The sequence below is a fragment of the Mauremys reevesii genome, linkage group 10 (genome assembly GCF_016161935.1).
Source record: "Mauremys reevesii isolate NIE-2019 linkage group 10, ASM1616193v1, whole genome shotgun sequence".
In the NCBI taxonomy this organism is placed as follows: domain Eukaryota; kingdom Metazoa; phylum Chordata; order Testudines; family Geoemydidae; genus Mauremys; species Mauremys reevesii.
Window position 1 is genome coordinate 70,621,014 of NC_052632.1, and position 26,935 is coordinate 70,647,948.

Here is a 26,935-nt window from a genome sequence, read left to right on the forward strand (position 1 = left end):
TGGGGCGGTGAAATGGCTAGAGCCACCCCCGGCTCAAATAAGTCTGAATAAAGAAATAAAATAAAATAAAAAAAATTGTTAGTCTCTAAGGTGCCACACGTTCCCTTCAGCCTGACAGTTCTCCGGGGGACAGGGACTGTGTCCCCCAATTTGTCCCTACAGCACCGAGCACCGGCAAGAGAAGGCATCACCGTGATTTCTGCCCGACGAACGAAGCAGCCCACGTTACAAAAGCCGCGAGCTGCTTTGTCTCTGACCCACCCTGACTGACGGACACGAGGCGGACCCCGCAGCTCTCCATGCGAACGTGCCCGTGTCCCCGCCCCTCAGGAGCCCGAGCCCGAGCCCCGGCTCCCCGCTGCTGAGGACCCAGCCGGGCCGAACAGGTGGGTGCAGCGCGCAGGGCGCGGGCGGCTCCTTTAAGGGCGGGTTTCCTGCGGCGGCCGGAGAGTCACCGCGGATCGCTGGGGGGAGCCGCGTCACGTGAGCTCAGTCTTGTGACGGGCCCGAGCGCTGGGAGCCGCCGCGGCCGCGGGCACGTTGCTGCTGCTGCTGCTGTCTGGGGGCGCCTGGGCTCCGGTCCCCCCGCGGATGCGCTGCGGGCGGGGGCGGCTGGCTTGGCCGAGAGCCCCTCTCTAGCGGCGCGCTCCCGCCCTCCCCTCCGGCCCGGGGGCGGCTCAGGGAAAGTTGGGCGCCGCTTCCTCTCCCCGCGGCGTCTCTGCGCTGCTCCCCCCCCCGGGGGCCCCTCGCCGGGTCCCAGCATGGACAACAAGCCTCTGCTGCAGGAGCGGCCCCCCGCCTACACCCCGGCCGCGCAGGGGGGCGACTACGGACAGAGCAACTACGGGGCCATCCCCCCTCCTCAGCCGGGCTTCCAGCCGCCTCCGCCCTACCCCTACCCCAGCGCCGCCGCTGCTGCTGCCGCCCCTGCAGGTGGGTCGCTGGCCGGGCCGGGGGGCGAGGCCCGGAGCCGGGCGTGTCTGCAAAGGGCCCCTGGCTCTGCTCCGGGAGGGGCGGGGATGGGAGACGTAAAACAAACTTTGCAGAACTTTGCGAGGTGCAGGGTGCGAGCCCCGCCGTGGGCTTGGTGCGTAGCTCTCATCCGGCGGGGAGGGGGAGTGTGTGTTGTGGGGAGGGGGGGGAGGTGTCTTTCTGGCGGCTGTTGCCGTGTGTGAATGAAAAACTAGCGTGGAAAGGGGACATGTATTTGCTCGCAAGGCTTCAGTAACACATCCTCCCTCTTCCCTTCCTCCCACCGCCAATGAAATCCATCATTATAAGCCCGGGAATTGCTGTGCTCCAGAAGTCAGAGCAACTCTATAAAAGCCTTTCTCTCGTCTGCTGGACTTGCAAGTCGAACAAAAACTCTTCTGTTGAAGTCGAGTTAAATATTCTGCATGGCCATGCTAATAAAAGGGCTGTGACGATCTGGTTGCTAGAGACACTAGGTCTCTTGGAAAAAGTTTTGTGGCCTTTCAAACCAAAACCTAGGGGCTGGTGTGTGAAACCATGGTGTTGGGCTATAGCAGGAGAAATTCACAGTCGCTTTGCTAAACAGTTGTTTGCCACTTCCCTATAAAAACCATATGTCACGTTGCCCTCAGTGGCTTGGTTAATACTCAAGCTGGAGTAGAAAACAAGCTAGTCAGGAGTACCAGATGTTAGAAAAGCTCCTCCCTTTCTTCCCACTTAAAACCGCTTGTAGGGTACTATGTGCGTCCTTTTTATTTACCTAGCTGTATTTGTGCTCTGCTGTCACTAACTACTGAGATACTGTACTGCCATTATTTTGAAGGGGGATGGAATTATCAGGACTTCATACAGAGATGCACACATTATCACTTGGTGTTTGACTTCCTCTTCCCAAAGCTACAATTTACCATGCACACATTCCCCCTGCTCCTCTGATTAAATGTGGTGTTTTCTAATGTAAATTCACTGTTAGCTGCTGAAATCTCTCATGTAACCCATGAAATTAGTATGACTTGGAGCTAGTTAAAGAACCAAAACTAGACTACTGGCAATTTTTCAGTGGAAATTCCGCTCCTCCCCCTTCCAACATTTGAAGAAAAACTAGTGCGTCAAGTAGGTACTTAACCCCAGATCCTGTAAGCATATACTGTACCTCATGCATTGTGAGTAGTCCCAAGTGACTTCAATGGGACTATTCACAGTGCATAAAGTTAAGCACGTGCCTTTAGGCTTGGGACCATAAATATTTGATTACCATTTACTCAGTAAGTCAGAGCACACTCACCCACAAAAACACCAAGAATTATTTTTAACTTTTTCTTTACTAGTACACTTAATGGATTTCCTGTGATTCCTTAAATTAAATATGATTCTGCCCGTATTCATTAAGAAACTCCCCAAAACATCACAACTTGGACGATGTAAGGAGCCTCATCTTCTGATATCATCATAGCCCAGTTTCTCTATTTGGCAGGATATGTCATTGCGTAGTCTCTTGCTAAACAACAAGCTTGTAATTGTTGTCATTGCATTTCTGAGGCTTATGTAGTAATGATTTACAAACAGTTTGCTTTCTAAATACAGTTGTTAGAACATGCACAAGCTTGCTGGCCAGGTCGGGTCTTCCAAGCAATTTCATTTCTCAGTTTTCAAGACATCTCCATTTCTTCACCTCTACCTCTTTCTCTCCACTCCTGCTATTGTATATTAGTCACGGTTTAACTAATGTGGAAATTTTCAGGCTGGTAGACAGAGAAACACTGCATCCTGTCTCCACCAGTTTGAATGCCTAAAACTGAAAATTGTGACCTTCGTTCAGTTAAACTGTGTTTTCATCGTCTTCTCCAGTAACATTAAAACACGCTCTTTGAAGTTAATTATTAGCCTTATGTGCATTTTAGATTGTGAAATTGTATTAGATATTCAGGCCTATGAAACAATTTTGCAAAGATATGCTAATTAGCAGGGCCGGCTCCAGTTTTTTTGCCGCCCCAAGTGGCGAAGGGAGGGGAAGAAACCCGCGATCAGCGGCACTTCGGCGGCTGTTCTACTGTGCCGCTTCATCCTTTGGCGGCATTTCGGCAGCAGGTCCTTCCCTCCAAGAGGGACTGAGGGACCTGCTGCCGAATTGCCACCGAAGACCCAGCTTGCTGCGCTGGTGCCTGGAGCCAGCCCTGCTAATTTAGCATGGCCCCTTCAGCAGGATTTGTTCCAACTCTACCTCTGATTCAGGTTCTTGTATGTGTTCTCCCAAGTCCTGAGGAATACACCTTTTGGGGTCATAGTTTTGTCACATACAATGAATTTAAGTGTCTTATTCAGATTACAGTTCTGTTGCTTTGTTTGTTAAGCAGATCTTGGGTCATATCTAGAAACTTCTGCCTACATAGCTATGTTGGGTGGGAGGGGAGAGAAGAGATGCTGTGCTGGTATAAACCCTTCGTTTATGCATGGTAAAACCAGCAGAATTGTGCTTTTGCTTATATACACCTCTACCCCAATATAACGTGACCCGATATAACACAAATTTGGCTATAACATGGTAAAGCAGTGCTCGGCGGCAGGGCTGTGTGCTCCGGCAGATTGAAGCAAGTTCAATATAATGCTGTTTTACCTATAACGCGGTAAGATTATTTTTGGCTCCTGAGGGCAGCGTTCTATCGGGGTAGAGGTGTAGTTTGTTTTGTTGGGGAGTGGGTTAGTGGCTGGAATAAGTTTTATAAAGCACAGTTTTGCTGGTATAAGAGATGTACGCACCAAGAGCTCATTGCTGGTATACTATACCAGCAATAACTATAATGGCAAAGTGCTTCTTCAGTAGAATTGATTCTATGCTATCAAGTGTCTTTCTGTTGTGGAAAATGAAATCTACCTTTCCAAGTTACCATTGTCTAAAGAATCATTGTGTCCTTTATCTGTTTTTAAAAACAAAAAACCTGCTTTATGACCAGAGGTTCACTTGCATTTCTCTTTATTCTAGGATATGCTGCACCACCGCCACAGCATAACTATCCCAACATGTACACCATCATTCAACAGCCAGCTACCACCACCTCCGTTGTCGTGGTTGGAGGTTGCCCTGCCTGCAGGTACAGTTCTCTCCAGTTGCTTTTCAGCTTTTAAAATAAATTGCACATCTCCAGCCTTGAAACCACAGACATCTTCATTTTAAATATCAAAATGAAATTAGTTGAATATATATATATAAGTAATGGTGGGATGCACTCACTCATCCCATTCAACCATAACACTAGAATGAAACTTTGTGTTTGGTTATGACCACAGTCTCTTTTGTCACCTACCATTGCCATAGAAAGGACTCCTACCTACACGATACCCACATTTGGGATCCTAGTCAGCTCTGTTGATTTTTCTTCTCTAGGTTGATGAAGAAAACATGGGATTTTTCCTTCCCTTGTACGTACTTAAGCTATGGCTGAAGTAATGGGCAGTGCTGTCTTGGCAGGGGTGGTTTCTTGTTTGCAGTGGTACAATATTGATGATTCTAGGAGTGTGGAAGTCTGCTTGCTGTGGAAGAGTTGGCAGATAAAAAAAACATAGGGGGCTTGCCGCAAGGTGTTATTCCAAGATAGAGCATGGGAGTCAGAAAAGATTAATTGCAAGTTCCTTCACTAATAAGACAAAACTCTCTATTTTTTTTAATATTAAACCACTGTTTCTCACTGAAGAGACGTTAGGATGCTCTAAAGAAAAGGATAGCGAATACTGGACATATGCCACCATATAAATTATGCTTCCTCTCCTGGACTACTGCGTTCAGTTCTGGTCAGCCCAAGTCCAAAAGAATGAGAGAGAATATTCACAAGAGAAGACTAGATCGGATCATTTCTGAGGTTAATCCTGGGCTTGCTTTATGATCTGTCTTCCCACTTGGAACTGTGGGGTGCTGTGCTCCTTCAACTTCCACTGAAGTGCGTGAGAGTTGTACTTTCAGGATCTTGCCCAGGAGCAGCCTTTTATTCAGAGATCTGTGCTTAGGAGAGAGACCTACCAGAATAGCACAAGTGGTATCAAGCACTGTTGTGCTAGAGTAATGCTCTAATGAGTCTCAACACAGTAATAAGATGATATGAATGAAGCATCCTATGGCTTTTGTGGAATGGAATTGTACTGTGGGGAATCAGAGCCTGCCTTCTAAGTCTGACCTCTTCCTAGAAAGGTGGGTCCAAAAGATGGAGGCTCTTAGAATGCTGTGTAAGGGCTGATGCTATTGAACTACATCAGTTTATGCTGAAACTGTAGCAGCTAGATAAATTCAGGCTAAATAATAGATGCGTATTTTTAACAGTGAAGGTAACTAACCATTGGACTGCTTAGTTGGGGACATGGTGGATTCTCCATCACTTAAAGCTGTTAAATTAAGATGGGAGGTCTTTCTAAAAAATATTCTAACTTAACTAGAAAATAAAGCTTGATAGAGGAATTACTAAGTGACAGTCTGTCCTTCTCTATAGGAAGTGAGACAAGAATGATCATAATGGTCTCCTCTTGCCTTAAAACCTGTGAATCTGAAAGGGACTCTGTAACTTGAAAATAGTGAATCTTCTGCACTAGACTAAACATCAGTGGTCTCGTACAGATTTTTATGTAATTCTTGTTTCTCTTTCTGTTAGTAACTCCCTCAGCAAGGTATGGAGGATTCCTTGGAAGCTTCAGATCTGAAAATGTAACCTCCAGTGCAAAATCCCTTTCTAGGCAGTGAAACTTGCTTGAATACCATCCTTGTGCTGAGCATTGCTCAGGCTTTTGGAAGTGTTCACTGTTCGGTCCAGATGTATGTAGTATGCTGGGTGGATACAGATTTGATAAGATGAAGACTGAGCCTTGCAGAAATCCGTTTTAAATCTTTGCTTAAATAGAGTCCCTCTTCTAAAGTGCCTACATGCCTCTCTAGTGGACACATCTGATGCTCCGCATGCTTCTTTTCCCCTGTCTGATTATTCTCTACAGAGGATAGGAGCAAGAAATTTTAGCTTAGTCTCCTCTATGAGATGGGATCCTGAGAATCCCTTTCCCTCTAGATTAAAATCTTCTGCTTCTGCCTTAACTCCTCAGGCTCTGTTTCAGCCTGCAAAAAAGGATTAGGTTGGGAGGGAGAATATATTTACTCCAAGATGCAATGATTACTCTACAGGGCCCTTTAGCTTCTGTAAGATGCATACTCAGTTGTAGGAAGTGAACCCTTGGGCTCAGTAGCCATATCTACAGATAGGCTGATACCAAATCAGCACCTTCCTAGCCTTTTTTAATGAAGTGCTTGAACTGTGATAGTTCACCTGGCATCAGAAGTGGTAAAAGCTGTGTAAATGTGTGAATGGGCAATAGAATACAAAAACTTGAATACTCCTGCTTTGACTAGCTGTGGGATTGATAGTCTTATATTGGGATCTCTCCTCAGAAAAGAGACGGGGGTTGTGTGCAGGGAGAAGGAATGGAAGCTCAATCCATTCTGGGAAGCATGGGGTATCAAGGAACTCCCACCATGAGACATAAGGGTTGCTATCTTGTCTGAATCATCTGTGCCTCTAGCTAACTTGGGAGAAGAGCTTTTAATCCTTGGCTTTTCAAGGAGCGTGCAGCAATGTTATTCCTAGGCCTGAAAAATTTATTTGCAGAGATGTTGTCTAAGCCAGTTCTCAACTTTTCCAGACTACTGTACCCCTTGCCAGGAGGCTGATTTGTAAATTTCACCTCACATAAACTACTAGCTTACAAAACAAGACCAAAAAATACAGAAGTGTCACAGCATGCTTGCTTTCTCATTTTTACCATATAATTATAAAATTGACTGTCTCTCACACTCACACGTTGAGAAACACTGATATAGCACATAGAGCAGTATAAACAAGTCATTGTCTGTATGAAGTTTTAGTTTGTACGGACTTTACTAGTGCTTTTTATGTGGCCTGTTGTAAAACTAGGCAAATACCTAGATGAGTTGACATACCCTCTGGAAGACCTCGTGTACTCCCAGGGGTATGCATATCCCTTTTTGAGAACCACTGGTCTAAGCCAATATGTCTTGGTCTTTCCTTGGTCCTTGAAAATGTTTGTCCCAGTTGCATCTTTTCAGTATTCTAAAGATGGCATATATCAACAACAACCAAGTACTGTAGCATATGATGGATTGGAGAAAGAACCACAAGATCACAATGCTAAAATGAACATTGCTGTGATACCCTTGGCTGTATTGTTTGACTCAGAATTAGTCACTCGAGACAGGAGAAACTGCCACTGATTTTGTTACATTTAGTACTTTTACATTTATTTTCCCCTGCAATAGCTGAGAATCTGAGTGTAAAACTGGTATTAGAGGAGTGTAAATATGCTCTGTTTAATCCAGTAATCTAGTTAGGATGTGACTTTGGATATTTCACACATTTTTGATAGTGACTTTGTTAGGAAATCTCATAGTGGGCACACTAATTTTTGTGGGATTTCATTGATACTGAACTGTGTATTATGATACACTTGTTACGCTGACTCTGTGCGTGTACTAGCACTACAAATTGGGTTATTGAGGCTCTAGAGACTAGCTTTAAATACCCTCATTTTGCATATTTGATCAACATTTGTGCATTTTAGCTGACTGTAACTTGTCTGAATGGAAGGGGATGTTGTATCCAACATGTGTGTACATGTATTGCACTGTATAGGATGTGGGTAACTAATAAAATGGTTTAAGGCAATTTTTAAAAATCATAAGTTGCATATAGTGTACAATATAATATACAATTTATGGTGGTTTAAAAAAAAATCCAAACCCATAAACCTGCTTTCCTTTCATGACACCTTAAGTTGTGTTGCCAGAACGATCCTGCCATGTTAAGAGGTAGACAAAATAATTAATTGTTTGTGGATTTATCTTGCTTGCAGCTGTGGGGGAACATAATTTATGATGAGGATTCTCACCATTATGAGATGATGAATTAGCACCTTCAGGTATAGTTGTGGGATATACACCCACACTCTGATGAAAAAATGTATATGTGTAAATGCTGCTTATCCAAACAAACAAGAGTTGCCCCTATCCAGGACACTTGCACTGTCAGAGGCCAGACTTCTTCAGTGAGATCAGATACATACAGTATTTGCTCTGGAACTACTCCATATGAAGCCAGTCAGGACTCTGGGGTAGCATGCCTCCTCTCTCTGAGCATACTGTCTCCAGGGCAAGAAACTTACACAACTTTGGCCTTCCTGGGGCTGATCTCGGAGCATTCAGCATCCCCGCTTTACACTGTGCGCTTCCCACAACGAGTCCGCACCGGTGGGGCTCCTGGGGAAGCCAGAAGGCCCTGCACCCCAGCTATGTGGTCAGACGTGACTCTCAGCCAGTGTAATACAGAAGGTTTATTTGTAGACAGGACCACAGCATAGAACAGAGCTTGTTATTACAGACATCAGTGACTTTCAGCCAAGTCCATCTTGAGAATCCTGGGCCAGACACCTTGGATTCCCCCCTTCTTCCAGTTCCCCAAGCAGACTGCCAGCCTCCAGCCACCTGACCTCTGACACCCTCCTGTTGCTCCTCCTCCTCTGTCTTGCTTCCTGGCCAAAGATGTCACCTGGTCGCACCCCCCCTTGTGGGTCTCAGGTTACATAGCTGCAAATAGCTGGGCAGTCTCACCTGCCCTGAGGGCCTCAGCAAAATCACACACCCAATTCCCACCACTTAAATATTGGTGCAGTACACAGGGAAACTAAGGTACACACACTATTAGTATAGGACAGTAAGACTTGCATACATAGCAAGACAGATAAAACCCCCACTTCGTCACAATGCTGCTTATCCAAACAAACAAAAGTTGCCCCTCCCCAGAACACTTGCACTGTCAGAGGCCAGACTTCTTCAGCGATATCAGATGCCTTCAGTACTTGTCTGCCATTTGGATATATTTTGAGATCGTATTCTACTTATTGCCACAAGTCTTACTATCCTGAGTGATTATCATGGCATGGTAAGTTAGCTGCAGGAAGGAAGGACTGTAGGCTGAAATTGTGAAACGTGTATCTAAAACTAGGCACTTCTCAATAAAAATGCCCAAATCTTAGAGGTGAGTAACATGAGCAGTGCACCCAACTGGCCATAATGTGGGTGTAGTTGTTGTGTTTTTTGTGTAAATCTGAAATACTGCCACCTTGTGATGGGTGTATAGATACTATTCCCAAACAGTGAGGTAACTCTTGTGTGTTTCACCTCTTGCCTTGGCATGGTAAGTCATTCCTTAATCAGGTCTTCAGCAGGATCCAGTGCTGGTGAAGCAATGCAGAACCAGCAGCTGCTCAGCACTGACACTGCAGTGCTTATACACACGTTTCCTAAGGCGCATGATGGTAGTGCCTAGAGACCACCTTCCCATTGTGCTAGGCACTGTGTAGGCATAACTGTATCTCTTCTCCTGTCCCTCCTCACCACAGCCCCAATATCTAGAACTTGAATGAACTCTGAGCAGGGTGTCATTCTTGGGAATCTGTCAATTAAATCACTTACTGCTTGCAAATGAAATGTTCAAGGGATACTGTCAATCTAGTCTTGCCTTTAAACCATTTTACATCTCCAAGAACAGCTTGAACCATTAAAGCTGCAAACTCTACAAATCTAGCTTCTTGCCATGCAGTTGCTCATTTGTCCTAACTAAGAAATGCCTATCTACATTGCTCCTTGGCAGTGTGCTTCCCAGCATGGGTAGGCAGACAAGCAGTAGCTCTTTGAACTAGCACACAAAAAAAGCAGTGTGACAGTGGTGGCTTGGGCTAGCTGCCAGATCACAAACCCACCCGATCCCCTGGGTGTACGCTCAAGCAGCTCGCCTGGGCTGCGACCCCTGCTCCTGCGATCGCATGGCAATTTTTAGCACACTAGCTCTGCTTGAGCTAGTGTGTCTGTCTACTTGCAGGTGGAGGTACCTTCCCAGCTGCAGTATAGACATACCCTTAAACTCTTCAGTTTCTCTACTTTCTTGGTGATGCAGTGTTTGGGTGGGACAAACTGCAGGGGGATATTTATTTCTTTTTTAAAACAAATTTTAAGGAAACTAATGCAAGTGATTTTCTTGGCCTAGTATTTGCAAATGCTTGATGGCTTAGAGCTGGTGTTGCCAGTTGTAAACTGCCACCTTGCACTCCTGAGTACAGTGAAAGGTGTGCAGCTAGAGTACTACTGTGCTGTGGTAATCACTGCCCAGTGAGATGGTCTCTTGGGAGCTGTTGCAATTGGGCAAAAACTTGTGCAGCTTTGAGGGCTGTTTTAGGATTGGGGATGAGGTAAAGTGGTATTAAAACCATATTAATCCTCTTCTCTGCCCCGACTCCTTGGCCTGTCTAGACTTGGCTGGACTGAAGGCTATTGTCCCTTAGGTTTTGGCTTGCACTTGTTGGCCCTTTCACCCAAGTGCCTCCCTCCTGAGAGAATGAATACCGAAATTGTACAATCTGATTGTGAATAAACTCAAGATTCCAGGCTTTTCTGCATGCTAACATCAGAAAGGACCCACCTTTGTGGCAAATCTAAGGAAACTATATGAATGAAGATTGTAAATGGGGGCCCCTTTTTCCCCAGCAAAAATGTATTCATTTAGATTTAACACAGACTTTCAAAAAAGTGAAAATAGCGATTAAGTAGAAAAATGTGAAGATTTATGCTCCTGTTTTCCTATGAGTCCTTTGCTCCATTTTGTGGCAAACGTGAATTTCACGTATGTGGTGATTATGTTGACATGGGCAATAATCAACATGTTGTTGCACCTTGTAGGAAGTGAAGTCTCTTTGGAATTCTAAGATTGATGCTATAACCAGGAACCCAGTAGGAATAGCAGCTGGTGACAGAGGTTGCTGCAAAAACAAGACCCAAATGTGACTGAAAACTAAGTAGCTCATTATATCGTATTACACAGCGTGCAGTAAAAATGTGCTGTGTTGTGCACACAAATTGCAAAGACAGAATTCATCCCTGTTAAGGGTTAGCAGTGGTGCTCTGCTGTAGTTTGGTGGCTGGAGAGGTTAGGACAAAAAGCGTTATGTAAGCTCAAGTAAAAAAATAAAAATAAAATAAATACCTTGATATGGCAAATCTAGCAGTTGCCTCAAACCTGTCATTTGGAGTTGTTGGTTATGACAAAGTTGTCCACCTGGATATTTAAAGTCTTTCTCAATCCTGTGAGAACTGCCACTAGATTCATGCCACTGGTAGACTCAAGCCTTCTTTCTGAGCATAGGAAAGAATACAAGGAGGATGGTAATGCTCAGCAGGTTCACAAAAGACAGCTGAGCACAGATATTTCGTGCTAGGATATTCATCCTCCTGGGACTGTCTAGTTTGAGAGGAATAGATTTAAACAATTAGATCGCTTGCTAATAAAAAAGATTTTCAGACATCTGTTGTCTTAATTGCACGAGCGCATCACTTAATAGGCTTTTATAAAAATACTTCAGTAATTTAGGTCCCAGCCTGTAGTGTGGATGAATTCTCCCTCTGTTCAGCCTCAGCTGATGAAGAAGCTGCTGCAATAATACATTATTACAATAATTGGTACAGTGTGCACAGGATTTACCAGTGTGGTAATGGGAGCTTGTGGTAAGGAAGAAAAGGGCTTTTCACCCACTGGATACTCCTGTAAATCTGGCTCAGGACAAAAGTGACCAAAGATCATCCAAGTTTGATGGCTGTACACAGGCTATATGAAATGAATAGGCCTGGTCTACACAGCGGGAGGAATCGATCTAAGATATGCAACGTCAGCTACGAGAATAGCATAGCTGAAGTCGACATATCTTAGATTGACTTACCTCCCGTCCTCATGGCGTGGGATCGACAGCTGTGGCTCCCCTGTCGACTCCGCTTCTGCCTCTCGCCCTGGTGGAGTTCCGGAGTCAAGGGCAGAGCATTCGGGAATCGATTTATTGTGTCTAGACGAGACGCAATAGATTGATCCCTGATAGATCGATCGCTATCTGGTGGGTAGTGTGAAGGGAATTAAACAGGCCACCTCTATAATGTCAGTCTCCATCCCTACCTAGAAAGGGGCTCAGCTGTGTCATGGTTGTGATAACTTTGTTTTCAGTAGTCAGGGTATTCCCTAAAGCCTGGGGAAGCCTAGGTAGCATTATCTGTTACAAACTCAGATATTTTGACTGGTAAAATATTCAGTCTAAAAGTGCCAACTGTGTGTTAAATTGTAGTAACTTTTGTGTACTTGGTATCTTTGATCACTGCAGCTCTGGCTCCTACAATGTGTTTAAGATGTTAATGTTCTGAGACTTTTTTCTTTCAAGCTAACATTTATCAAAAGGTTAATCATTCTCATCAACAAGCCTTTTAAACTAAATTACTTCTCTGAACTGAATGAGCAGCTGTAGTGTAGCTTAAATGTGAGTCTCTGCTGTAGTATAAATAAACCTTCCCTTTTTATTTTTAGACCCTAGGAGTGGTGTCTTTTTTTTTTTTTTGAAACCACATTAAAGCTGCTTATGCTGTAGGGCAAAAATTACTTTTGGCTAGATTAATAAATCTTCACACTGAGTACAGTAACTCCCTGTAATTTTATTATCTAAGATGAAGAGTAATTTTACATAAGAAACAGACTAAAATATTGGTGGTCTGTGACTCCCTTTAAAAGTAGCTTTCCCTTCTAAATGTAGTAACAGGCTAAGAAAAGACACTGCCTAGGCATGTTCCATCTATGATTAGGAGATTACATGAACTAATGAATGCCACATCGAGTGTCCATGTAGTCAGGATATCACTACAGATGCATTTCTTTTGTGGGAATTGATCTTGAAATAATAAGCATGTTATGAGGAAGTTCCTCCCCCCCCCCCCCCCCCAACCCTGCCCAGCATGGTACACTCCAGTATTTTCCCCAAGTGGTAAACTGCCACATGCAACTGGTTTAATTTATAATTCCATGTTTCTTCTTTGTCCCTGGCACTTATGTCTTGTTCTCTCACTGACTGGTTTGTCCCTGTGTCTGATGTCTGGCATGGATCGATGAACATTTAATTACTGATAAAAGGTTGTGCTGGGCATTTTGCACTGCCAAAAAATGTTCTCCAAACAACTTTCATATGGGGGAGAAGGGAGCTCAAAACAACTTCTACTTACTGTGTCAATCTGCTTAGTAGCAGAATTGGATCATAGGAGCTGATTTTTAAGAAGGTTAATTCTAATAGCTTAGACTGCAGCCATCAACTCTGAGTTTGTAGCTGTTTAGGGCTGACCAGAAATACCTTGATTGGTCCCGCTTATGTATTGGTTTAATCGTAGTGTCTGTTTTTTAAGGCTAGCTCAGAATTAGGCTGCTTATTCCCTTATAAATAAAGGTAACCGCCTATGGGTCACAGAGGAGGTAGGGGAGAGAGGGAGAATAAATTTTATAATTAGCAAAGTGTAGGGAACAAGGAAACGATGAGGTTTCCTGTAATGAAACAGGAGATGCATATATACAGGATCGGGACAGTGACTGTATATGAATGCAAAAGATGGCATTAGTGTCATGCTAAAAATGCACAGTCAGGAAATGCAAGAACCTTAAACATAGTGTGTATTAGATGCTCAAATTATATTGTATAAATTTGCAAAAGTAATTTTATTTATTGACTCCTATAATGGAGCTTCATATTTTGTTGTCCAGAGGATGTGTGCTTGTCCCCTAAAATTGAAGCAGTTAACTGTGGGGGGAGATAGGACTTCTGGAAGTCCTACCACTGAGTCAGCTGTCTTTGACTTCAGAGTTGGTGAGTGTTTAATACTTCTATAAATCTGGCCAGATCCATGTGTAAGTACACAAATGTCTCTAACTTCAAGCACCTAGGCATGAAGTTTTTGGCCCTCTGTTTCTGTGTTCCCTCTTTCCTCTTCCCTGTAACCAAGCTTTGTCCAAATAGCTATGGGATGCCTGTCTTTAATATTTGACACATTAGCTTACTCTCCTCCCAAAAGATGTTCCTTCCAGCCGTGTGTATGTGACAATTACGACTTCCTTTACTGGTTGTAATTAAGGTACTGGAACAGAATCGGATTACAGTGGGAGTCAAAGTGGACTGGACCCAGGGCAAAAATGTAACAGTGAAAGGGCTAACCATTTGTACACAGACCTTTCCTCCTTTCAGGAGATTGATGCTAAAACGCGACGCCTCCTTCCAAGAAACATGCTGTGGACTTCCTAATCCCCAGTCATAGCCTATTAAGCAATAAGCACATACAGTTTCTCTCAGTTGTCATCTCTCATAGACACGGTTTCTTAAAGCTGACTGCTGATGGCTGTGCTAGTGTAGACCTGATATTGGCATTTTAACTACAGCACTCCAACCTGCTCACAGCCAGTCTGGCTAACACAGTTACAATAAAATGTGTCTGTCTTGTCTGTCGTAATGCTCTTGTTAATGCTGTTGGTACTACAGTGGTGGGAAATCTTAAGTCTCGTATAGACAAGGCTATATATATATAAAAACAAATCTGCTGCTGTTGAGCAGCACCCTCCATGACTTTGATTAAGCTGCAGCAGGCCATTTATTTAACAAGCAGAAACTGGGACAGGTTACAAACTTGGAAACTATGGAACTTGGAAACAACTTGGGGCAATAACTTAGATCAGGCTTGACCGTGACCCACTCCTTATGAAACAGAGTATAAGGGGAGTATAAGGGGAGCTCTCTACCTCTCTTCCCCCCTGCCCCCCCCCCCCGGTCTGAATCTTTAACCTTCCAGCTGCACAAAGGGACCTTCAACCTGTTAACATTATCTTGGAACCTCAGTAAAGAAGGGGCTCCCAAACTGGAGAGGGGGTGCAGAAGGGAGAGACATGAATGAGTCACTTAAATAATCTAGCCACAGTAGGGTGAAAACATAGTGTGGCCTGGGATAGGTGAGTAATGTGCAGATATCGCTGCTAGATACTGTATGGAACTAATAAAGGCTAGATTGTTGCATAGTCCAATATTACTGCAGTTGGTGTTAAGAGCAACAGATGCTGCTGAGATGCCCAAATAGAAAACTGTTTTCTTTCAGCTTTCTAAGTCAGTCTAGTTGAGGCTTTCCTGCTTTAGAGCAGAATGTTCTGAACTTCAGCTGAACAGCTTCTTTTTTGTGAATGGCAGCCAGCCAGCATCCAGGCTGTCAGATGCAACAATGCTGAGGCTGGGTCTGGGATCTGACTGTTCTTTGAGATTGTTGGGCAGAGTAGGCAAAGTGATCGGGGGCTGTGTTGAGAGTTTAGCAGCCAGGGCTCCCAGGGATTGCCAAGGAGTCAGAAGTTGGAAGCCCACACTTGCTGGAGGCCTTGGTTCACTGGGACAGGAGGGAGGATTGAGCTTTAGCTATGTCTTTCTTCTTAGCACCCAAGCAGGCTTTCATGGAGTGCTTCTGAGTCTGCTTGGAAAAAGAGGGGCTGATGAAGCAAAGGCCAGGGATTTGCCCTTCACCTGAACAAAAAAGCACACAGCATGCCCCTTGAAGGGCATGTTTTAAATCTAGCTTCTGCCATAAAGGTGTGAGTCCTGCTACTCTGGGGTAAGGGCTGGGGCAGGATTCTAAACCTACTAACGAACTATGGAAAATTATAAAAGAAACTTAAAACCCAACTGGAAAACTAAATTGCTGACACTGAGGGCAGGCCTACACTTACAGGCTGCAGCAGCACAGCTATAGCGCATTAGTGAAGCCACTACCTATGCTGACAGGAGGATTTCCACCTCCACGAGAGGCAGTAGCTATGTCGAGGGGAGACACTTTCCTGTCGACATAGTGCTGCCTACACAGGGGGGTGAGGTTCGGGTAACTACATTGTGGATTTTTCACACCCCTGAGTGACTTAGCTATACAGATGTAAGTTTGCAGTGCAGACCTGGCCTGAGTTGTAGAGAAGCAGGCAGATGCTGCAATGGCTTGGTCCCATTGCTATGGGAAGTAAGAAGGAACTGAGGGATGGCTGCACTTGCACTGTACTCTGTGCCCTTGGTTTGGGGCAGCAGGTGTGGGCCCCACCAGATGCTGCAGGCTAAAAGATTGACGTGGCACATATGCACCAAGAGTGGAATCTGTGTGGGTTACCACTTGTGGGACCACCTTTCCTTCTCTCACTGTTCCCAGGGAGGAATTGCACGTAGGGGCATGATGCTAGGAATGCCCCAAATATTACTGCCAGCATTACCTTTACTGTGGAATTTTTTTTTACTGTGACTGAGTCCAGTCAGCTCCTATGCCATGAGTGCTTTCCAGGTGCTGATGTTGAATAACTTAAATGTTCTTGACATTTTGCCACTTAGGCAGCATAGTGTGGCCTAACACCTAAAATGCCCCTGGGTTGTAATGCAGTTTGTGGCGGTGAAGTGAGGGGGAATGGCTTTTTCCTAAGCTACTCAAGAAACTAAACTTCGGTAGACACTGCAGGCAACAGAAGAATTGCCTGTGGACTCTGCATTTTTTTTTTAGCTCCCCCTCTCCCTTCGTTCCATTAGTTTAACTTGTACAATAGGTGCTTGTGATTTGCCCTTTATCATTGGTGAAACCACACAGTTCAGCACTGGCTCCTTGCCTGTCAAAGAACGCTTTGGCGCTACATCAAGGCCACTCCTTTTGGCTTTCTTTGTGCAGGGGAGTCCAAGCGGACACACCTTGTTAAATCAGGTAGGTGCAGTTGCTAAACCTAGGTTATAATTTCAACCTATTTAGTGAAACTGACCAATTTACTGTTTCCTAAAACTGCAAGTTCAAGGCTCTCTGGCTGAGATTTTCAGAAGTGATGTCATATATATAATTTTTGGATGCTTGGAGAGAACACTCTCTATATTAAAGCCAGGCACTAGAACTGAAAATCCTCTTATTCTCATTCTCTCTGCTGCTGACATTAGTAGAAAACTAGCTACAGAAATAAGACTATAAACCAAAAAAGCACATCCAGTGTTGGAAAAAGTGCAACTCTAATGTGGCCCATCCCAGGGACGATGCATCTGGGCTGGGTGGAAAACAGCAGCAGAAAGGTCCCAGGCAGTCTGATGACAAGTTGATAATGGGGGTAAGAACAGGAAGCACATTCTGAGCATCTGGATTTTTCTAATAGGTCAGCAGCAGAAACCGTCGTTGTTACAGTCATAGGTTAATCCATACATCTGAGACTTACTCCTGTAATTTGTGAAACCAGCACATGGGTCTCTAAGGTCTTGGCTACACTTGCGAGTTACAGCACAATAAAGCATCCCCGGTGCCCTAGCTCACTCCCCGTCCACACTGGAAGGCACGTAGAGCGCTCTGACTCCACAGCTACAGCGCTGCTGGTAGTCCACCTCGGAGAGTAGAATAACGTTTGCTGCGCCCCTGCTGGAGCACCACGGCGCCAGTGTGAAAGAGGTGTTGCATTACTGCGCTCTGATCGGCCTCTGGAAACGTCCCATAATCCCCTTAAATCAAGTGGCCACTCTTGTCAATGTTGTGAAATCGGCTGCAGGAATGTGGAAATGCCCTTTCAAAGCTCCATTTCAGCTCAGAGAGGTGAGGAGGAGCGGGGGGGTCTGAACTTACAAGACAGCATGCTGACACTCTCAGTCCCCCCAAAAACCCACTTTCTCTCCCCCCACATACACACAGCACACTCCCTGTCACACTCCACACCCACACCCCCCATTTGAAAAGCACGTTGCAGTCACTTGCATGCTGGGATAGCGGCCTATAATGCACCGCTCCCAATGCCTCTGCAAATGTGGCCACGCCAATGTGCTTGAAGCTGTCAGTATGCATAGATTGCAGCACTTTCCCTACTGTGCTCTAGGAAGGCAGCTTTAACTCACAGCGCTCTACATCTGCAAGTGTAGCCATGCCCTAAGATAATACGCCCTGTGTGCATTTGAGCTTTTTAATCAGCATCTCCCAAGCTGAAGTGTTGGTGATGAAAGACCTAATTGATTGCACATGCAAAACTCTGAATCTTTTCTTCCTTGGTAATGCATCTTTTTGTGTTTCTCTGTCTCTCTCATGTCCCGTGATGTTGGTAAAGCTGTGTGCCAACATTCGCACCTTATTTTTTTTGTGGTCAGAACCCCAAGTGATCAAAGTCAATAGTGTGTGTGTGTTTCCTTCCACATCCTCTTCCCAGAGCAGATCTGTGACCATTTCAGGGAGTGTGCAGGCAGTTACGGGAACCAGACATACCAAAAGCTTTACAGTTGCATGAAGCAATAGTTTATTTGAATGTGGCTGGCTTCTCTGCTGACTGTACTAGCAGCTATGGACTAATTGCAGGATCATGTTGCTGTTGGGCTGGGGAGATCGCTGTGTGCTCTTGGATGCTTTCTTTCAGGGCCCAGTGAAAGACTTTCTGATCTGTGTTATGTACTGGAGGGAGAATTTATTCAAGAAGTGATACTTGAAATCTGCCTCTCCATTGCACACTTTCCTGGCTGTTTCTGGCCTGACTAGATAATACTAATTACGTTCCTTAGTAAAGTGCTCAGGGATGGATGGATAAAAGTTCCAAACATCATTTGTCCCCATGTTAAAGAGAAACCGAAGCACCTCGCCTGTGTCCAAGGTCACACTGAGTGAGTGGCAGATCTGGAAATGGGAAACCAGATTTCCTGGAGGTAGGGCAGCGTTCATGAGGCTGACTCCTACCGAAGAGCTATAGTAGAGGCTATTCCATAGTATGCTTCAGGGGCAACAGGAGGCTTTGGTGTCCGGCAGTATAGATCTGAATGTTACCAGCCATGAAGGGAAATGGATGGTTTTTTGCATGGTGTGGGACTGGGCATCCTTGATTGCTTTCAGAGCTTCCAGTTATACGATTGGGTCAAACTGTCATGAGGAGGACATCTTTATTAAATTCTGCTTTGTCTAGTATGGATTCCATCTCTCTTCTGTGAAGTAGGATGAGCTTTCACAGTGGGATGATGCACAGAGATTGGAGGTTGGACATAGGCAAGCTGAATTAAGTGGTTCCTAATGTGACTTGGTGTATTCTGTTGTCTCTTGATTTCCTTCAGACAACCATTCTAGAGGTAATAACGGCTTGTGAGAGCTCCTTCAGCCTGGCTGTCTATGTATGACTTGTGCTCTACTTTCCAGTCTTCGTACTTAATCTCTGTGTCTGATCTAGGGGGTGCATCTGGGAGTGGGTTTGCAGGCCACTGGATTGCAAAGCTTTAGTGGTTGTAGTGTTTAGACTGTCTAGTGTGATGTGATACTTTCCATAGCATCTTGCCAGCTCACTTGGCCTCTGAGCTTTTGGGGATGGGGATCCTGGTTGGTCTAGTTTCCAAATCGGAGCAATGAACTCTAATTTCTGTTGTAAAAGTTGGTTGTCAGTCTGGGACAGGGGACAGATACTTGCCCTTCTCCCACTCCCAGCAGTCTAGGACCAGTATGAAAGGTAATAATTGGAGATATACCAATCTCCTAGAACTGGAAGGGACCTTGAAAGGTCATTGAGTCCAGCCCCCTGCCTTCACTAGCAGGACCAATTTTTGCCCCAGATCCCTAAGTGGCCTCCTCAAGCATTGAACTCACAACCCTGGGTTTAGCAGGCCAATGCTCAAGGTGAATTGCAGCTGTGTGAATGGGGGTGGAGCAGAGGTGGGCAAATGGTTTTTGCCCGAGGGCCACATCTAGGTATGGAAATTGTATGGCAGGCCATGAATGCTCATGAAATTGCGGGGTGGGAGGAGGTGAGGGCTGTGGCTGGTGGTGCAGGCGCTAGGTTGGGGCCAGAAATGGCGAGTTGAAGGTATGAGAGTGGGGACGTGCTGCTGCTTCTGGGAGCTGCATGAAGCCACGGTACACGCAGAGCAGTGCAGGCCCCCGACCCCACTCCCCGGCTGCAGCGCCGGAGTGGGGCAAACCCCAAAACCTGCTCCCTGGCAGGAGCCCGAGGGCCAGGTAAAAACATCTGACAGGCCAGACATGGGCTGTAAGTTGCCCACCTCTGGGCTGGAGACTATTTGGACTAACCCCATGGTTTGTGTAGTGGGTGTGAGGGCTTGAGCCTGTATTATTAATTAACCAAACAAGCATTCAGTTTTCTAGGATGATAGTTTAAGTTCTAGGTTCAATAGAATACTTTATGGCTGGAAGAGCCATTAGGTGGCTGTACAACATGGTGGATTAATGCTTAACCTTTGTCTGAAGATTCTGAATTGATTTTCTCTCTCTCCTTTTTGCATCTGAAGCTGGAGGAATATGCTGGGATGGTGTAGCTGACTTGAGGTGTGCTAGGATGGGCCAAAGGAAGACTAAGAATACCCAGTAACAACCCAATCCCTATTTTTCCCCTTTGGAATTTTGCTGTAGTTCGGAAGAGTGTAAATTTATTGGCAGTTTGGACGCTAATTCCTCTTTGTGCCATTGGAAAATCTTCCCCAAAAGGAATTATGTACAATACAACTGTTATCTTAAGAAAAATGACTTCAGTACTGCTTTTAACTGTGATATCCTCTTGTCATTTGACTTTTCACGTGGCTGGAAGATCACGTCTTAAATGGTAAATCTAGATTTGTGGTGTGTGTGTTTTTTGTGCAAACACCAAAACAAATCTTTGACAAGGATGTTTTTCATCAGCTGACTACCTAGGAACTAAATACTGAAACCTCATGTGGTCATGTACAATTTACTAAGAATATTTTCATTAGGACTGAATTGCAAGGACTGTAGGATTTAAAGAGTGGCATGGTAGAAAAAAAATCAATAAAAATTGCAACAAAGGGCACGTGTCCTGTGGCAGGATCAATTAAAAATAACTTTGATTTTAAAATTTGAAAAACATTTTTAAATTAGAATTGCACATTGCTAAATTGGATGTTGAGTACTCATTTCTTTAGTTTCCTGTGAGGTGGGAGGGTCCCAGACTTCAGGCTGCAATCCAAGCCTGAACATCTACACTGCAGTTAAATAGGCCTGAGCCCAAGTCAGCTGGCACAGGCCAGCTGTGGGTTTTTAATTGCAGTGTAGACATTCCTAAGGGCACATCTGCACAGTGACAATCATGAAAGTTTAAAGCAAATCACTTAAGCCTCCTTGATAATCTCACCTTTCAGTACCTAAATAGGGGTTCAGGAGCCCAATTTTATGCCAGTATCTTTGCATGTTTTTTCCTGTGTATTTGGGGAAAAAAGTTCTCTAATTTTGAATGGTTAACTTTTCATTAATACTGAAGCAACTTGCTTTTGAAGTGACAGATTTTATGCCACTAAATTTTTTTAACAAAACTACAATTTGTATCTGATGCTATAAATATACATATATTTAAATAGTCCAATTTGAAATCAGTGGAACTATTCCTCTGAGTAAAGTTAAATATCTGCTTGAGGCCTCAGTGGGTTGGTAGTAAAGTTAAGAATGTGTACAATAAGTGTTTAGAGTGTCAGAACTTTTAACTTGCTACATTTTTGTTTTATGTGTAATAGTCTGGTAAATTAAAATAAGGTCCTACTAGTGGTACTGACATTTAAAAAAAATTTATAATGAATTAAAGTTGCCATAACACACTTTTTCAAATTAACTTTACAAAGCCTCAACTTGATTTAAAATTTAAAACTTTGATTTAAAAAAACAAACATATTTTAAATCACTTCACTGTGTTGCATAATATGCTAAGCTGTGATGTGTTTAATGCTTTATTTACATATGTGAACCATAAGCCTTAAACCTCCCTAAAACAAAGAGGGAAAGAGCATCTGACTAAGCTTTCTGATACTGTGCAATTTCATTTTGTTTGGCAAGACCTTTTTAGGGACGACAGCTGGACTGCTCACACTGGCCTGATAATTTTGCATAAATTACCATCTTGGATGTTATTTTTATAGCTGATTACACAGGGTAGTGGACACTGGTGCCTTGTTAGCTATTAAAGTAACAGTTTAAAGCCAAACTCTAATGAAACTGCACTGAACAAATAAACACCTGGCACAAGCTGCTTAATCAACCTGTTACAGCAGAATTATTTTGATAGTATCTGCTCTAAATGAAATGGGCACTGTCACATGCTGCTTTTTAATAATACCCCTGATTATACAGAGATTTGAGCATGTGCATAACTTTAGGCCCCACTACTGATGTGTATGTAAGTCTTCGCAGGACCAGGACCTACACTTTTGTTTCTCATTTTAGTTTCCCTGTGATTGTACCTGAGCAACAGCTTGAACTCTTCTCTAGTATAACTGTTACGCTTTCTCTGGCTGTGTTATGGCAATGTCTAATCCATATCTTTAAATCAGTGCAGTTTGGTTAAGAGTCTGGCATGCAGGCAAGCTTCCCACCCCCTCTTCCACTCCACTCCACCCCACCCCACCCCACCCTGCTGATGTCACTTACCTTGAATTAGCCATCATGGGTCAATTGCACTACTCCTCATTGGAGTGTGGCTAAGATATTGGACTGGGACTGGGTAGATGGAGCCTCAATTCTATGGCTCTGCCATGAACTTACTGTTTGACCTGGAGCAAGTTACTTAAGGGGAGATTTTTCAAAGGTGCAAATGGCAGTTAAGAACATAACTACCATTTTGTGCCTGAAAAATCTCCCTTTTAATCTCTGCCTCAATTCCTGATCTGTAAAATGGGGATATCTGCCTTCTCATGCCCCTTGTCTGTGTATTCTGAGCTCTCTGGGCGGAACTCTATATGCATACAGGGCCTGCCAGAATGAGGTCCCCCAGAGTAGTACATTCCTGACCAACACATGGTAAATTCTAGTCCTGCTTCTGAGGAACTGTTGCGTAAATGGAAAACCATGTAATAAGTACACCCTATCCTGGAAATCATTTGCCTGCTGCAATACCTATGTAAATTTTTTCAGCTATTGATGGTTAGGTTGAGGGATAGATGACAATATTGGACTCTAACAAAATACAAATGTATGGATTTGATTGCTTCCATGCTGTTTGTCAGCTCCTCTAAGCTCTCTAGAGGAGGAATCATGCCCCTTTATATACTTCCTAGCACTGTAGGGCGCTGATCAGGTTGGATGTTGGAGAGATGCTCTAGTAGTTTTAAAAGGAATTTATTTTGGGGGAGTTCTAGGGCCTGTTAGATACAGATCAGACTAGAAGATCACTGGTCCCTTCTGGCCTTGGAGTCTGGGAGTCTGTGGTTAGTCTATGGGCTCTACTGCAATATAAATATTTAATTACACACAAACTACATTCAAAGAGTATTAAGGTTGCAAAGTCAAGCCCTCATAAATTAGGAAATGCCAGAACTTTTGAGACTGCCTGTGCAAACTTAATGTGGTCTCTTTGTGCTCCTGCATTATGATCGATTTGTTAATTAGATGACATACTGCTTTTTTCCACAGGACCTCACTTCATTCAGTGCACAGAACATAAGAACATAAGAAAGGCCGTACCGGGTCAGACCAAAGGTCCATCTAGCCCAGTATCTGTCTACCGACAGTGGCCAATGCCAGGTGCCCCTGAGGGAGTGAACCTAACAGGCAATGATCAAATGATCTCTCTCCTGCCATCCATCTCCAGGCTGGACATTGTTGACATAATGAGCTGCTAGTCAATATTTTTTCCCCTTATTCAGTGGATGGCCCCATGCCTTGTTTACTGCACTCGATTCAAACTTCTTCAGAAGACAGAATTATTAATTTCCTCATGGATTTTTTTTTCCATGGTGCTCACCACTGTTATCTGAGTACGTCATGAACTTTTTTTCACAAATGTCTGTTAGATGAGGGGGTTTTAATCCCCATTTTATAGATAATCTTTTTGTGCCTCAGTTTCCTAAGGTCAAACAGTTATTTTGTGTGAGACACCTAGAACTTGATTTTTTTTTCCCCCCCCAGTGTCAGGGTTTCTCAACCTTTTTCTTTCTGAGCTCTTTCCTTTTCCCCCACTATAAACTCCATGGCCCACTTGTGCCACAACTGTTTTTCTGCATATAAAAGCCAGGGTCAGCATTAGGGGTAGCAAGCAGGGCAGTTTCCCAGGGGCCCCTGCAAAGCTAAGTTGATCAAGCTTTGGCTTCAGCACCAGGTGGCAGGGCTTTGGTTTTATGACCCAAGCCCTAGCAAGTCTAATACTGGTCCTGCTTGGCAGACCCCCTGAAACCTGCTCGTGGCCCCTTGAGGGCCTCGGACCCCTGGTTGAGAACCACTGTTATAGCACTTTATAGACCCAGACACAGCTCTCCTTAACTAAGAGCTGCAGCTCTAAGTGCTCAGGGCTTCAACAATTCAGACCGTAGCCTCTCAAGTCCAGCACTGAAGTTTGGTTTAAGTGACTTGTCCAGCATGCTGTAGTAGAGAGAAAGTTGCATGCTGACCTGGATTCTAACCATCCGAATACTCTCTTCTCTTCTGTGATCACCTGCCTCCTTCACCACACACCTTCCAACTTCCTCAGTAAATGAGGCAGGGAGTCTATGGACAACCACCTCCTTTACACAACAGATACATCCCCAGAGCAGATGTCCTGTGCACTGAAGGAGGCTGGGGTCCTGTGGAAAAAAGTGTGATGTAATTAGACTATTCCAGTGCATACTGATAGGAAGCCCAAATGAGTTACACAAACCTTAATGCTGACATTTCTTAACTTTTTAAGTGCTTGAGGTTCGTTTCCACCCCACCCCCGCCACCTTACAGTTTTGTATACACAACTACATTCAACTCCCTAGCTCTGAAGCAAACTGGAAAAAAAACAAATTCCATTGTATTGCACCATATTGACACACGATTCATCCATCATCAGGGTTGGAAGCTTTAGATCCACCTCACAGACCTCTGCCAATTGAGCAAATGGAGTAACTGATAACAGTAGTAGGTTGTCATCTCTTTGTGGAACAGCCCTGGAGGGGGATAAGATACTTTGCCAGTGACTTTTACAGATATTTGCTAACAGCAGAGGAATGGTAAGACTTGGGAATCTTGGCTTCCATACAGAGTGTGTTGTAGTAGGTATAGACTCTTCTGTCCATTTCCCCCCAAACTAGACCCCTTTTGACCTGTCCCATCTTTTCCCTGCCACTGGCTCCTTGTCCCAGTGTCCTTGCCCAGCCAGTCCAGTTCTCCACCTGCATCCGTGCTCCTTAATCTGTATTCTTTTCCCAGTCCACCCCATTTTCCTTCTTGGCTCTTAATTTCACTCGCTTCTCCTTCAGTTCCCAGTCTGCCATTTTCCCTCCTTGGCTCCAAGCCCTGTCAGCCTCCAGTTCTAGTCTTCCCCAGGTTCCTTGTCCCAATCTTCTTCTGTGTCCTCCCACCCCGGTCTGGCAATTGCAGGCATCCTGAAGGACAAGGAAACAGCTGCTTAGGCCTAGACTGGAGCATGCCCAGTGTGGACAGACTGTTTGGGGACTGTAGCTGCAAAGGTCTAGCAAGTTTCTACTAAGCATGTGCAAACTGCAGCCCCCCGTTCCCCTCCTCCCCCCAAGGGTTGATAACTTGGTCAAAATTGGGCAGATTTTCAAGAGGCTGGCAATAGGCACATCCCTAGCATGAAGGCAAACCAGTGTTAAATGTCAGGTTCTGCTCCAAAACATGAGCATGCTATAGCTTCTCAAATAAAAGGTCCTCCAGAATTTAACATGGGACAACTTTATTTTTCCTTAGTCTTGTTCTCAGGAACAGCTGAACCATTTTGGCTGAAATTTCCCAGAACGATTCAACCTCAGGCAGATATCTGGCATGTAAAATTTCAACCCAGAGAGTTAATTTGGCAAATTTATAAGCAACTGAAAACACTTACTATGAACTGTGGGAAAACTTTAACAGGAAGAGCTGCCAGTCTTGCCTACAGTGTCAGCAGGCATTTTGTGACTTAACTCTTTTTCTTTCCTCCTACAGAGTTGGTGTATTGGAGGACACCTTCACCTGTCTTGGTGTCTTGTGTGCCATCGTATTCTTTCCAATTGGAATTCTGTTTTGTCTTGCTCTGAGGCAACGAAGATGTCCTAACTGTGGGGCAACTTTTGGTTAAGGGATCAACCCGAACAGGCTTATAGAGGCCACATCTATTGTAGTACTTGTTTCTAATGTAAATGTCATGTACAATCATTTTATTTGATTATGCTTCAGGCCTGTTTTGTAAAGTGTGATGAAATTATAGTCTTGCATGTGATAAACTTAATCAGTTTTATGAGCGTGTGCATTGCAAAACATGAAAACCCACCTTGTTTCCATGTCTAATGGCATCTTTAAACTTAAATAAAACTGCTTCTCTTTTTGCAATCTTCACAATTTGTGGCAAGGCTGAATCTTGTATCTCAATATTCTTTCATGTCAGCTGGTTCTGTGTATGCACGCTTTCACCATGTACCTTTTTGTTTAAAAAAAGTTAAAAACCATAAACTTTGTGTGCATACAATCATACTATTGCAGCGTTGTGAAATTCCAGAGGTTTAAAGTAAGAAATCTAGAAAGTAGCCATTCTAACCACAGAAGTGATCTATTGTTATAGAGATGATTGGGGCAGGTTGGGACTGAGGACCAGCGCTGGTCAACTTTTTTTTTTCTTTCAAACTTTGGAAAAAAAAGTTGAGGGAAAGACTAATTCTCATGTCAACTTTGTGCATTTTTTTGACCAACTATAGAGCTGGTCCAAACTTCTTGAAGTCTCAAATCCATGTTTTTGAAATTTTGTTTGTTTAGACTAGCTCTGACCACAGGATACAGCAGTACTAGAAACTTATTTCAGGAAGGTAAGATGTGTAGCACAAGCTGGAAAATTCTGGGGTAGTTTAAGACACCATAAAAATATGCTGCTGAACTTTTTTTTACTTCAAAGACCTGAAGTCTCTTAGAATACTTTACAAGAAGTAGAAAAAAGATGCGACCACAAAATAGCAACTGAAGGATGACAAAAAGTGTGTTAGACATGAGTAACAGAATCGATATTCACAAATATTGAGGTAGAGATAATGGATCTATTTACTGCTGGATGGTATGAAATTAATGGTGCTACTTTTTAGAAATACATAACCTAACCTGTCTAAATCACTAAGAAGACAGACATATATA

General features: G+C 44.0%; 1 protein-coding gene across 1 annotated transcript; it reads left to right on the forward strand.

Moving 5' to 3' along the window:
• Positions 1-452: 452 nt before the first annotated feature.
• BRI3 (brain protein I3) lies at positions 453-26,155 on the forward strand. Its single transcript, XM_039491300.1, has 3 exons — positions 453-933; positions 3,953-4,061; positions 25,763-26,155. The coding sequence occupies exons 1-3, from the start codon at positions 762-764 to the stop codon at positions 25,893-25,895; spliced, it is 414 nt and encodes a 137-aa protein (XP_039347234.1). The 5' UTR covers positions 453-761; the 3' UTR covers positions 25,896-26,155.
• The last annotated feature ends 780 nt before the right edge of the window (positions 26,156-26,935 follow it).